This window comes from Eptesicus fuscus, chromosome 22 (assembly GCF_027574615.1).
Source record: "Eptesicus fuscus isolate TK198812 chromosome 22, DD_ASM_mEF_20220401, whole genome shotgun sequence".
Taxonomy (NCBI): Eukaryota; Metazoa; Chordata; class Mammalia; order Chiroptera; family Vespertilionidae; genus Eptesicus; species Eptesicus fuscus.
In genome coordinates this window covers 26,601,544-26,615,258 of record NC_072494.1, presented here as the reverse complement: position 1 = coordinate 26,615,258, position 13,715 = coordinate 26,601,544, and the positions used below count along the sequence as shown (strand labels likewise).

General features: G+C 35.2%; 1 protein-coding gene across 1 annotated transcript in view; it reads right to left on the bottom strand.

Annotated features, from left to right (window-relative positions):
- SWT1 (SWT1 RNA endoribonuclease homolog) overlaps nt 1-13,715 on the bottom strand; it is a 59,409-nt gene that overhangs the window by 42,317 nt on the left and 3,377 nt on the right. The window contains exons 3-10 of the mRNA XM_008145956.3: nt 13,114-13,197; nt 11,520-11,603; nt 9,554-9,612; nt 6,038-6,770; nt 4,367-4,426; nt 2,850-2,979; nt 1,709-1,810; nt 1,184-1,372 (exon numbers count right to left, since the gene is read on the bottom strand). Coding sequence (XP_008144178.2) covers nt 1,184-1,372; nt 1,709-1,810; nt 2,850-2,979; nt 4,367-4,426; nt 6,038-6,770; nt 9,554-9,612; nt 11,520-11,603; nt 13,114-13,197 — 1,441 coding nt within the window. The remainder of the gene's footprint in view (nt 1-1,183; nt 1,373-1,708; nt 1,811-2,849; nt 2,980-4,366; nt 4,427-6,037; nt 6,771-9,553; nt 9,613-11,519; nt 11,604-13,113; nt 13,198-13,715) is intronic.

The window sequence follows — 13,715 nt, the reverse complement described above, 5'->3', positions numbered from 1 at the left end:
CTCTATTAAGTGATACTTATTTGAGATTTTCCTTTGAAGGCTCTTAAATAAATCACATGAAGTTCCTATTTAAAGTACATAAGTATTGTAGTTGGAATATACTAATAAATATTTATAAATGGAATGAACAAATGAATGGTGGAGGCCCTTTTTCTTCAAAGATGTAAGACTAAACAGCTGTGCCAAAAGCCCTCTCAGCATTAATACCATAATTATATTCCTATTAGAATGAATTCTTTCATATCTTGTGGTAAATATGGGTATGGTAGACAATATAAATCCAGGATATTTATAACAATGTAAATCTTAATATATAAATAATTCTGAATTGGGAAGAAACAAATTTTTAAAGAATTAAATAAATCTTCTAAATGGATGGATAAACTCTGCAGAGGCAACAGTGTTCTTTATACACACATTCCCCTCCGCCCACCAAGAAAAGTTCTATAAAACATAAAGGCTCTAAGGCTAGAGTGATTTAAAAATGAATTAAACTAATATGGAAATAAATCAAATCAGGAGAAAACCTATAGACCTTTATTATAAAGACACCTCCCTATTACGGATTCTGACAAACTAGAGGAAGACAATGCCTGCCTCTATACCGTACCAACTGCATGTAATGATAGATTAGCAACTTAGATCACGTATAGGTCTCATCACTCTATAATGGTACTGTTCTTACTATATTTTTATATTTTTTAATTTAAATTTTATTTTTTAATGGATTTGAGAGAGAGAGAAACATCAATTTTTGTTGTTCCACTTATTTATGCTATGCATTCATTGGCTGATTATTGTATGTGCCCTGACCGGGGGATCAAACCCGCAATCATGGCATTATGAGGACGACATTCTAATCAACTGAGTTACTCGGCCAAGGCAATAATAGTATTTTAAAAAAAGAATCCAAAGTAGTATATTATATACAACTATGCACATAGAACCATACATCACTATCTGTGAAATATAGGCATAACCTAAGAAGGTCTAGGAGAGCATAAAATTAAAAATCAAAAACCTCCAAACCAAGCCTAATAGAATACCCCAACCAATCACTATGTCCTGCCATTTTACATGGCAATAGTTATAAATTTTTTATAAGTTTTGCACCATTTCCCTCCAGTAATGAATCAGTTCCAACAAATCTTAATCAGAAAATACACGAGAGAGCAATACCTACAAAGTTTTTGAGATGCAAGTTGTATTGATTGACCCCATAGTTTTCTATCTTGACTTTTGAGACTGTCATTGATGAAACGAACCGCAGGTATAGCTTTGTGCTGGGCATATTTCAATAGTTTTCCCGCCTTCATACGATCTAGCTCCTGTACAACTACCCAGGGAATTATTAAAACAAGCCTGTCAAAGCCTAAAAAAATAAAGAAGATGTCTTAGAAGTCAAGAAATATTTAGTTACTAAATCACATATATAAAAAATGGAAATAAAAAACAGATGTTTCAAAAGAATGTTACAAAAATAAATACTATTGGAGATTAAAAAAGAGTCCATTTAGATAGCTAGGTTAACCTTAGAAGGACCTCTTTTTTTTTTTTTTTTTTTAACTTAAGCTGATTATGCTTAATATATGCTTAATAGTATATCCAAAAGGAAATGTGCTGGGGGAAGGAGAAATACCCATATTACTGTTAACATAAAATATCAACTCAAATAAAGTCAGAATCAGTAAATATGTTTCATAAATACCTGGGATTTCTGTTGTCTTCAAAATTCTAACAAATTTGAGATGATTCATCAGAATATTTGTATCAATAACAATTAGAAGATGTTTGTCTGAAGCAGTATTTGCTAGAGAAAAAGAGCCAAATAAAAATTTCATGACACTTAAAATAGACTTCTTTAAAAACTAAAATTTTGATATCATAGAACTTTGATAGCATTAAGAGAACAAAGTCCTTCAGACAACAAAAACAAAAATGTATTTATTCTAATTCTTAAGAGAAGGAACAGTAATAATTAATAATCTACCAGTAGAATATTATGAATTGCTTATGGATAAATTTATAGGGCCATTGTGAGAGAATCAGGTTAATATACACGAAAACAATAAACTGAAAAATTCAATGTGAATATGATATAGCTGCCGCCTTTGCAGCCACCGTGCCTGCACCCGCTCGCCACTGCAGCCTGCCCCGCTCCGCTCCGTTCCACCCCGCTCCGCCCCACCTGGGCTTTCCCTCTGGCTTTCCGCTTTTCCTCCCTCTTCCTTCTAAGTTGTCTTCAGTCTTCACTCCTCCCTCTCTCAGCGTATGCAAATTAACCACCATCTTTGTTGGGTAATTTGCATACTTGCCCTGATTGGCTGGTGGGCATGGCTTGGCGTAGCAAAGTTGTGGTCAATTTGCATATTACTATTTTATTAGGTAGGATTCAAAATAGTATACTAATAGATTTTGGATAATGTCTATCATTATCTTCTCCCACTAGTAAGAATGATCAAAACTTTACTATATAAATAAGAAATCCAGGCATATAATAACTTCAAGCAATTTGCATTATTTCTGATCAGTGCTTTTACTTAGTTGTTAAAAGTTATGATTAATAGCAGAAATAAAAAACAACTTGACTCTGATTACTGCCCCTTGGCAAAAAGAGAAACAGAAGATATATCTGCCTAATAATGTGAGAGATATAAAAACAAATGATGATAAGACAAATATTAGACCTATTCCTATAGCTAAAAGAAATACACTGTTCTTTATAATTTCAAATGAGCATATTTTAACATTTTTCATCCAAATATTATAGAAATTGAATGATGGCATATTCATTCTTAAGAAAGCACAGGAGACTATAAATATTGTCATCATATGGATATCAGATATACCAGCAGAGGAATGCACATCATCTTCTACCAAGTCAATCTCCATGCTCGATAACTCTCCAGGAGGAGGGACCACAGGCAAATCCACAGTTTTCCCCACACGTGCAGCATGAAGCTCTTCTACTATCTGCATCTAAATTGTAAAAGATGTGCAGTAAAATATTTTCAATTATTTACTCTGCAGATTAATTAGAAAGCAATGAATTCTTTTTTTTCTCTCATATTTTATTGATTTTTTACAGAGAGGAAGGGAGAGAGATAGAGAGTTAGAAACATCGATGAGAGAGAAACATCGATCAGCCGCCTCCTGCACACCCCCCACTGGGGATGTGCCCGCAACCAAGGCACATGCCCTTGACCGGAATCGAACCCGGGACCCCTGAGTCCGCAGGCCGACGCTCTATCCACTGAGCCAAACTGGTTTTGGCGAAAGCAATGAATTCTTAATAAATTTACTTAAAATGAGATGGTTATGGGAAGAAAAACATTGACAAAAATATGGATGTAGCATGGTAAAAGAATACAGACTTTTAAACATATACAGGGTTTTTAAAAAGCTCTTCTCTTAATTTTGCTGTAACCTTAAGCAAGCAAAGTATTTAACCACCTTGGGTCTGTTTGTTCATCGACAAAATAGGAATGTTAAATATCTATTTCCTTTTAGTATTTTTGTGAGGATTAAAAAAATGCTACAAAGTTCCTATTACAGAGCCTAGTACATAGTAGACCCTCACATTAAGTTATTCTCATCCCCATTCTTACCATAAAGTATTTTAGGAGACAAATGTATTTATATCTAGATGATGAGTGCTCTGCTTGAGATTTCTAAGAAAAACTAAAATCTAAATATAGCTTTAGCGCAAGGGGGAAAATCAAGGGTTACTTGCCCATAAGACAGAAAAATACAACTGACTATCATAAATAAAAGCCCGTCACAATCAATATGGGTTTTAGAGTCTTCTTAAAAACAGGAAAATACATTGTTCTATAAATGTAATTTTAATTCAGGACTAGGGAACACAAAATCTGCAATAATTCTATGACATTCAATCAGGAGATTCTAGCTGGGAAATGGGGCAGCAGGTAAAAAATAAATAAATACGTCTGCACTCTTGCTTTCACTGAATAACATTTTCATCTTATTGCAGGTTTTTAAAAAATGGTAAAAAAAAATGTTAGTATCAAACTGCATTCTGGCAAGTCCAGGCATAAAAGCATGCAAAAGCCTGATATAATTAAATCAAAATTGATGTAACTTGTGGGCAATGGGCTCTATGCTCTTTATTCAAAACAGATTCAATGATTAGAAACAAAAGCAAAAAGGTGATTAAGTAAATGTAAACACTTTTCCAAAAAGTTTTTGACTTCACAAGAACTTACATATTGATTCAGGACCGATATCGGTGTTATTTTCATATTACCATATATACTTCATATAAAGTCATTATTTTTTATTAAAATAGAAACTGTTTGACTTAATTTCATTAAAAACATTAGAAGTAAATAAGTATATTATTAACCTCTTGATCTGTATCTGGAATACTTTCATATGACACTGAAGAACATTGTGCTTCAAAACTCTGAAATGAAAAGTAATTTTATTAGTTTAGAATGAAGGATATACCTACAGTGGGATTGTCTAACCTTGGCACCATTGACAGTGGGGTCAGGTAACCATGATGAATTTCTACCTCACAGATTTGTAAGTACTAAGTTTATAAAAGTAGTATATAAACCAGTTTCTAGAACATTAACCTTTTGCACTCAGATGTCGAGTGTGATGGTTATTGAATATATCAATAATTTAAAATATAAAAAAATCCAAATAAATAATTTTGTATGAAAATACACAATTTCATACAAATACACAATTTGTATGAAATTGTGTATTTCTACATTTTTTATTCTACTGCCGTGCTTTGTAAAATCTGGGGTATTTAAAAAATTAAATCCCGAGTAGAATAAAGGAATCGAGAAAAAAGCAAACGAGTGCAAAGGGTTAATTTGTAAAGCTGGAGATAGGGTGCAATCTGAGAAAGGTCTGTATCAAAGGACTATAAAATCTAGGCAACAAAATAAGTACTTTCTCTTAGGAAAGCATACCAGGATTACTACTTCCAGAAAATACAATTATTTCCTTGTAAAGTACAATCATTATTTTAGGAAAATAATTATCTATTGAAAAATTTGTGAGGAAAACAAAACAACGAACATAATACTAAGATGATTCTCTACTGTCAATCACATGCTGAAGACAATATTTTCAAGATAAGAACAATGTTTACTTGCTGCTCCTATGCCTAAATGACTTGAAGTCAGATAAAGCTGCGATCAATGAACAGTTTATAAAGAGCTTTAATTCCAATAACTGGAAAGTAATCATGCAAAAATGTCTCCTCTACAACTTAATATTCATCTTCCTGGGTGTTCTGTAGTACCTGGGTCTCAAGAAGAGCATAAGAGACCGCCACAGTGTTTTTTTTTTTTCTTAATCCTCACCAGAGGATATGTTGTTTTTTTTATTGAGTTTAGAGAGAGAGGAAGGGGGATATCTATAGAGAGAAAGAGAAACATCGATTGGTTGCCTCCTGAATGCACCCAACTGGGGATCAAACCCAAACCTTGGTATGTGCTGACTGGGAATCAAACCCGCAACCTTTTGGTGTACAGTACAACACTCCAACTAACTGAGCCACTCGGCTAGGGGGCCAGGGCCATAGTGCTTTTATTATTATTATTATTTATTTTTTTATTGATTTCAGAGAGGAAGGGAGATAGAAACATCAATGATGAGAGAGAATCATTGATTGGCTGCCTCCTGCACGCCAGTTACTGGGGGGATCGAGCCCGCAACCCGGGCATGTGCCCTTGGCCAGAATCGAACCTGGGATCCTTGGGTCCGCAGGCCAATGCTCTATCCACTGAGCCAAACTGGACAGGGCAATAGTGCTTTTCTTTAAAGGACTATCTGTAATTGTGTATTTCTACATTTTTATGCATTCCCTTCTATATGGATCCTTGATATTTGCCAGGATATCTTCCTAAAGACATTGGAATTAAAGGGGTCAAATACAGGAACCAGCACATATCTTCCTGACTAAATTTGAACCAGTCCTCTATGATCATTATTAGTAATGGGAACAATATTGCTCTTTGCTAAAACCTACATGCTCTATTTTGTACTACCTTACCTGGGTCTGGTGTTCACTAGAACTTGAATTATTACTTTCTTGATGCTCAAGATGATATTTTCCTTTCCACTCACAAACAGTCTGCTTACAAGTGAAATCTGAAAACAAATGTTTATTTGTTTGCTTCATCAAATTTAATGAAGCCTGCAAGTTTTCCAGGCACCCTTTTTTCTTCTGCTTAGTCGTTGACTTGCTGGACTCTAAAAGGAAAATGTTTTCTTCTACAGGCTTCTGTTGGGAATCTTGGGATTTTCCTGGGATTTTGAAACTGACCTTCCTTCTTCTAGATTCATGGGGTTCCTTAAATATCTTGTTGGAATTATAATCCTGAGAAAATTGGATTCTCTTGCACTTTTCCAAAACACATTTTTCAAAATTGTCTCTGTATTTATTGTGCCTTTCTTTCTTGAGATCTTTCATCTTCTGCCTGTGAGCCAGTAAATGAGGCCGTAGTTTTTCATTTGCCTGGCCTTCACCTTTAGGTTTCACATCTTTGGCAATTTTAGGAATGCTAAGGTTTTTAACTCCATGGTCAAGGCTACTCCTAACATTTGTCAATTTAATATCTTTAAAATCTACACATTTACTTATATCTTTTTTAGTTCCATTTGAAGGACTTTGTGAAATAATTTGATTATCATTTGAATATGATGCTTCTTGAAGTTTAACAGGTTCTTGGGATGACGAGTTGATTTTTGGTCTCTTTCTTAGAGTGTCAGTGTCTACATTCAGTCTGTAAAGTAGCACAGAAACCTAGGTTACATTACAATGGTACACGAATATAATAATTTGAACTGTATCATTTTAGTTAGGAAATAACAGAACTAGCCTGACACATACTTCATAAAAAGTAGAAATGACATTAGGAATGAAATGAAAAGGATCACTCAACAACTGGTGTTGGAATAATTGGCTTGCTATTTGGAAAACAACACAACAAATGTAAAGCTTCATAAAATACCCCGAGAACATAAATTCCAAATAGATTAAACATTTAAGTGCAAAATAATTATTATTATCATAATTGCTATACTTCATATCAATCCCTTAAAAACCACAGGGGAAAAATTTATCTAATTTCTTTTTTTTAATCTGATTTTTTAGTAGAGAACTTCCTAAATTTAAAAGCCCTGGGGGGAAAAATCACAAGGGAAAATAATAAATGTAAATGACTATTTACTTTCACATTTTAACATATTAAAAATTAATAAACAAAACTTAAAGAACTGGAAAATGGCATTTGATATAATATATATACATGTGTATCTATATATGTATATCTACATGTACATATGTAGACATATGTACATATGAGTATATATATGTATGTGTGTATATATGGCAGCTTATTAGCCTTAGAAGATAAAAAGCTCATCAAAAATACTAAGACTCTAGAATAGCCCGTAAACAAAACAAGAAAGAAAGAGAAAGGCTAATAAAGATTTGGGAAAATAAATCTGACTTCCCAGCAATCACAGACATGCTAATTAGAACATACCATTTTCTTTTATCAAATTAGCAAAGATTTTAAAATAACATTACATATTAGCAAGGAGTTGAAAAATGGATCCTCTCTCATTTGTTGCTGGTGGAAATGCGAAATGATTATAGTTCCAAAAAGGAATTTGAAAATATAAAGATTCTAAAAATGTTCATATTCTTTGATTTCTCAGTAATTTCCATTTTAGAAATTATCATGGTGAAAAAAGTAATAAACTAAAAAAGATTCAATTCAGGATTATTTATAATAACAAAGCATCAAGTACAAGATAAATGTTAACATTTGGAAATGACTAAGAAACATGTCAGTCTATCAAATATGCGGGCTTAGAAATGCAGAAATATTTTTAAGTAGGCATTCAACTTGACTTAAACAAAAGGTAACTAGTGAAAAATCAAGCAGTGTTTTATTTTTTTAAATTCATTTAAATATTTTTTATTTGTTAAGCAGTGTTTTAGAACTCAAAATAAAAATTTTAAAATAAGATGCTAGTACAAACGACATTAAAAATTGAGAAAGTGATAGTTAATATAACATAAAATTTGTGACAGAATATACTTCAACAGATAATATAGAAGCAAGGTATCACAAAAAATAGAAGGAAATGATTTAAAAAAAACTGAAGAAGAGCTAGAGGCAAATTAGATTTTTTAATTTTTGTTTTTTGCTTTTTTTGTTAACTGAGTTTATCTGGGGAGAAGTTTTCTTTATATATTTAACGCCATTTTAATTGTTTTCCCAAAACTGCTTATCTTCTCAGAAACTTTGACCTTATAAACTTTTATCAAGCATTATACATTTTATATTTATTTACCCAAATTAGAGTTAAGAAATTCCTTCACCACAAAAATTCTCTGAAATTTTTATCCAAAGAATACAGAAATCAACAAAGAATAACCTCTATTATACCTACCATTATTCCCCAAGTTCTCTAGATGTAGGCACATCCTGTTTCATTAACATGGTTTTAGAGCTGTATCAATTCAATATGCTACATATTCTCTTCAAGATTAATATCTATATTAATAATAGAGGAATATGCAAATTGTCCGGGACACCATCACAGTAACAGTAACGACCGAACAGCAGGATGCGTGGAGCGACCAGGTCGGCAGGGGGGTTAGTGAGGGATGACCAAACAACTAACAGCAGGCTGCATAGGGCGACCAGGCCGGTAGTGGGGTTAGTAAGTGATGACCAAATGATTGAACAGCAGGCTGCGTGGGGTGACCAGGCTGGCAGGGGGGTTAGTGAGGGATGACCAAATGATTGAACAGCAGGCTTCGTGGGGTGACCAGGCAGGGGGGGCAGGTGGGGGCAACCAGGCTGGCAGGGGCAGTTAGAGGCGATCAGGCTGGCAGGCAGGTGAGCAGTTAGGAGCCAGCGGTTCCAGATTGTGAGAGGGATGTCCCGGATTGAAGAGGGTGCAGGCTGGGCTAAGGGGACCCATCCCCGCCACCCCCATGCACGAATTTTGTGCACCGGGCCTCTAGTATAAAGATAATTATCCAGCCCTAGCTGGTTTGGCTCAGTGTTTGATTCTGGTCAAGGGCACATGCCTGGGTTGTGGGCTCGATTCCCAGTGGGGGGCGTACAGGATCTCTCTCATCATTGATGTTTCTCTCTCTCCCCCTCTCCCTTCCTCTCTGAAATTAATAAAAATATTTTAAAAAGATAATTATCCAAATTTTATTAGCCTCCTAACTTCTATTACTCTACAATAATGAAGTTATGTATCTTTTAAAGGTATGAAAAAATCAAATTACTTGAGATAAAAATCTACATTCTATTTGAAAGTGTCTTTTATATAGTGTAGAATTCTGATAGACTTTTTATTTCACTCTACTTTTTCTTGAACTTATATGAATAAAATTCAAAAATTATTATCTGTGATGTAGCTAGAAACATTTGCATTCAAAACAGTACTAATCAAATAAGTAAAGTATTTTGCAAGTCTAAATATTTAGTCTCACAATTCTAGACCAAAAGAGTAAAAAAGGGGAGGGGGGATTTACCTTTTCAGTTCATGTCTTCTTTTTATATTACAGTTCACAACGTCTATACGATCTGATTTCTGGAGAGGAAAAAGTCTATCATTAAAGAAATATAAGTTGTGCAGTGGCACTACAGTTACAGAGAAAAGAGACTGGGAGACAATTTTTTTCCATAACTATGTGGTAGTGAATAGGTTGATACAATAGTTTAATTAATGCTTCCAATAAACTTGTGAGATGGACATCATTATCATCCCCCATTTTACAGATAAAGTAGGCAAGGCTCAAACAGAGCAAATTATCTTCTGCAATGTCACAGGGCAGGGTAGCAGCAGAGCCATGACTTGAAACCAGATCAGTCTACTCTCTATTCTGCCACCCTGTCTATGTATTTGGATGAAACAGTGCTTGACACAAGAAAAATAAGAAACAGGATATAGTCCATTTCTGAAAGAGCTTATACAGTAAAACAATAAAGAGAAGTAGAAGAGATGTACAAATAGCCAAATGTAAGGATACAAGTAAGCAGAAAAGCAGAAAAGGCGACAATAAGTTGTAAAGTGTTTAAAACATCAACCACCAAAAGTTAGAATATACCTGGAACAAAAGTGGACAAAATAGCCCTAGCCGGCTTGGCTCAGTGGATAGAGCGTCAGCCTGCAGACTGAAGGGTCCCAGGTTTGATTCTGGCTAAGGGCACATGCCTGGGTTGTGGGCTTGATCCCCAGTGGGGGGCATTCAGGAGGCAGCGGATCAATGATTCTCTCTCACCATTGATGTTTCTATCTCTCTCTCCTTCTCCCTTCCTCTCTGAAATCAATAAAGAAATATATTTTTTTAAAAGTGGACAAAATATATGCTAAAGATTGAATATAGGCTGAATAAAGATTAATGAGCAAAAGAAAAAGGCATTCTTGGCTAGGAGTGCTAGGCATTCTAAAAAGCTAAAGATGATTAGAACAAATTTAGTAGAGACAAAATGCACCAGCCTAGATAGAAGCAGAAGTTTTGAGGCTGAAGAAAAAAGAAAACTGAAGAGTTAGGGGGTGACCAAATTTAAGAGCATCCTGAATGACAAACTAAAAAGTGAGTGGAGGTTTTTAACAGACAAAATATGATGAAATCAGTGTTTTAAGAAGGTTAATATAGTAACAGGAAGTTGAAATAGCAGTTTCATTATATGAAAACAAACATTTCTTAAAAACACAATTTTGCATTCATGGAACTTTCGCTACTTTTTCGTATTACCCACAACTCTGTTGCTATCTTGACATAAACCTAACTTCAACTTGAATGAAGTAAGTACTTCACCAACCACCCACGCACCAGCTTCACATGTTTAGTCTGCTATCACTACTTGCAATTATTTGTGTGAGGATGGAAAGAACTTTGAACTTGGCTTTGTCGCTGGGCACAGCAGGTCCTCGAATAACATTGTTTCCTTCATTGTTTTGTTATAACATTGATGAGATGCTGTAGGAACCTATCAATTAGCCTACAGTAAAACTGATTTCATTATAAATTGTTTCACTTAAAGTCATAGAACCTACCAACGACATTGAGAACTTACTGTACAATTTTATGTCCTTAGACAAGTCACTTAACCTTCTGGACCTCAACTTCTGAATCTGAAAATGCAAACATTGTATCTGCCTTGGCTACTTCAAAAGGAAATTGTAAAGACAAATACAACCATATATAGGAAAAGACTTTTAAAATGTCTAAATTTATATCCATGTAGTCTAAACCCAAATGATAGGTTCTATCAGCACAAATAAGGAACTTGATAAATGCTTTTTGGTGAATAGAAGGAAGAAGAAAAATCAACCTGGGTTTCTTTCCATTGGTTATCAAAAAGTAAGTATAATACATAGAAAAAAAAGTAATGAAAAAGCAGGGGCGACTTTATATTATAAGCCTTCTAAGTGTACATTCAAACTTTAATATAAATAATTTTCCGAGTTATTTATAGCATCTAAACACTCACCAGTTTTCTCTTCTCTGATGAAATGGATCTTACAGAGCAAGATGAGCTAGTAGAACTTGTTGAGGCTTTTTTATCTTTCTTATCCTAAGAATGGCATTTGGGGAAAAAGAAAGAAAAGCACAAAATAAAGCACATTATTTCATCACTATTATAAATCAACATTCTTTCTACATTAATAATAAATTTCAGAGGAGAACAATGTTCAAAGGCACACAAACAGTTAAGAGGAAGGGTAACCCAACTAGAAGGGAGACAGAACTCGAGTTAGGTGCTCCAAAACCAGAGATGAGATAGGATACCAGTGTTACAGCAGAAGGCCATCTGACAGCTCAGGTAAGGGCACTGGGAGGTGTCTCGGCCATGGGGGAACTCAGTCTTCTATAAATCAAACCCATATATCCAGTTCTTTTTCACTGGGTACTGATTCAACAGATCCAAGACAAATATATGTTGAGTACCTACCATGTGCCAAAGACGTTCTAGACAGTGGGGACAGAGTAATGAAAAAACTATAAAGTCCCTGCCCTCCTGGAGGTTAAAATCTAGAGCAGGAGTTTACAAATAAATAGTATATTCAGTGTGTCACACTATGCTATGGGGGATGGAAGGGGGGGGGGGGAAGCAGAGAAAAGAATTGGGAAATACTGGGGGGTGGGGGATGAGGCAGCCGCAATTTTAAAGAGTAAAGACCTAAAGAAGAGATGGAACAAACCATGTGAATATGTAGAGGAAGTGTTTTCTGTTCAAAGGGAATAAATAGCAGCAAGGGCAAAGCCCCTGAGGCAGGAATGCTGGCTTGCTGGAACACAGCAAGGAAGCCATGGCGTGGGGAAAGCAAAGGGTTTGGAATGAGAGGGAGAAGAGATGGGACGAGTAGGTCACTTTGTTGGCCCAGCAAGGACTTTAGTTTTCCTCTGGATGAAGTGGAAAACCACTAGAAAGTACTGAGTAAAGGGGTGATATGATCTGACTTACATTTTAACAGGATAACTCTGGCTGATGTGTTGAGAACACAGGAAGCAAAGGTGGAAGCAAGGAGATCAATTTAGAAATTGTTGGCCCTAGCCAGTGTTGTGAAATGGTTGAAATGTCTCACAGCACTGAAGGGTCTCGGGTTTGATTCCCGGTCAAGGGCACAAACCTAGGGTTGTAGGTTCAATCCCCAGCCCTCTTTTTCTTCCCTCCCTCCCTCCTTCCCACTCTCTTTAAAAATCAATGGGAAAAAATATCCTCAATGCTGAGTAAATGCAGAAGGAAGATGTGGGAAAAGGTCTAACAGAGAGTTATTTCCATGAAAAGGAGGATTCTGAGGACGTCCAGAATTGAAGTAGGAATGCCAAGGCAAATTACTTACCTCTCTAAGTTTCAGTTTCTTCATCTATGTAACTAGGACAATAGTAGTACCTACCTGATGGAGTTGTGAGGAATAAATAAAATAACAAAAGTAGAGAGTGGGAAAAGCAAATGACTTCTGGGCCAGAAGGGCAGAACAATAGTTACATGTCATTTTAAAACAGAGGAGTATGTTTTACATTACACAAAAATAAACTGTTAAAAAGGGTGTCTTTGGGTTAGTAAGTAAAAGAATTCTTACTTCATCAAAGTTGGGTATTGAGGTGGCATCTTTTCTCTGAGACGTCTCTCTTTTTTCACAAGATTCTTTGGACATTTTGAAAAGCTAAAATAAACATTAAAAACACATTATGTGTATTTTAACACCACCACAAAAATACATTAGAAATTCTTCTTCTTTCAGTTATTTAAAGACTGGAGTTTTACAAAACGATTTCCATTTGCTAACCATTCCTAAGATGATAGGATTCTCTCATTGTTCGATTAGGAGGATTCTCCCTCATAATGATCTATCTTCTCCTTCAACTTCATCTATCTCACTTTAGGAATGTCTCTCCAAACTATGCCCTTAGCCCTGACTTCTCTCTCGAGCATCTGGTCATCATTTTCAACTGCCTGCAGGACTACTGCATTTTGTCCCACCTACACCTCAAAACCATAGTCGTTAAGTCTTCTTTTTCCTGACACACTCTCAACTGTCACTCACTGAGTGAGATTTCGGGCAAATCACACACATTTTTTGAGTCCCAGTTTCATTATATGTAAAACAGAGATAACCTATCTCAGAGGGTTTGAGGGACTTTAATGAGACAATGGATATTAAAATGCCTTGCACAAGGTAGA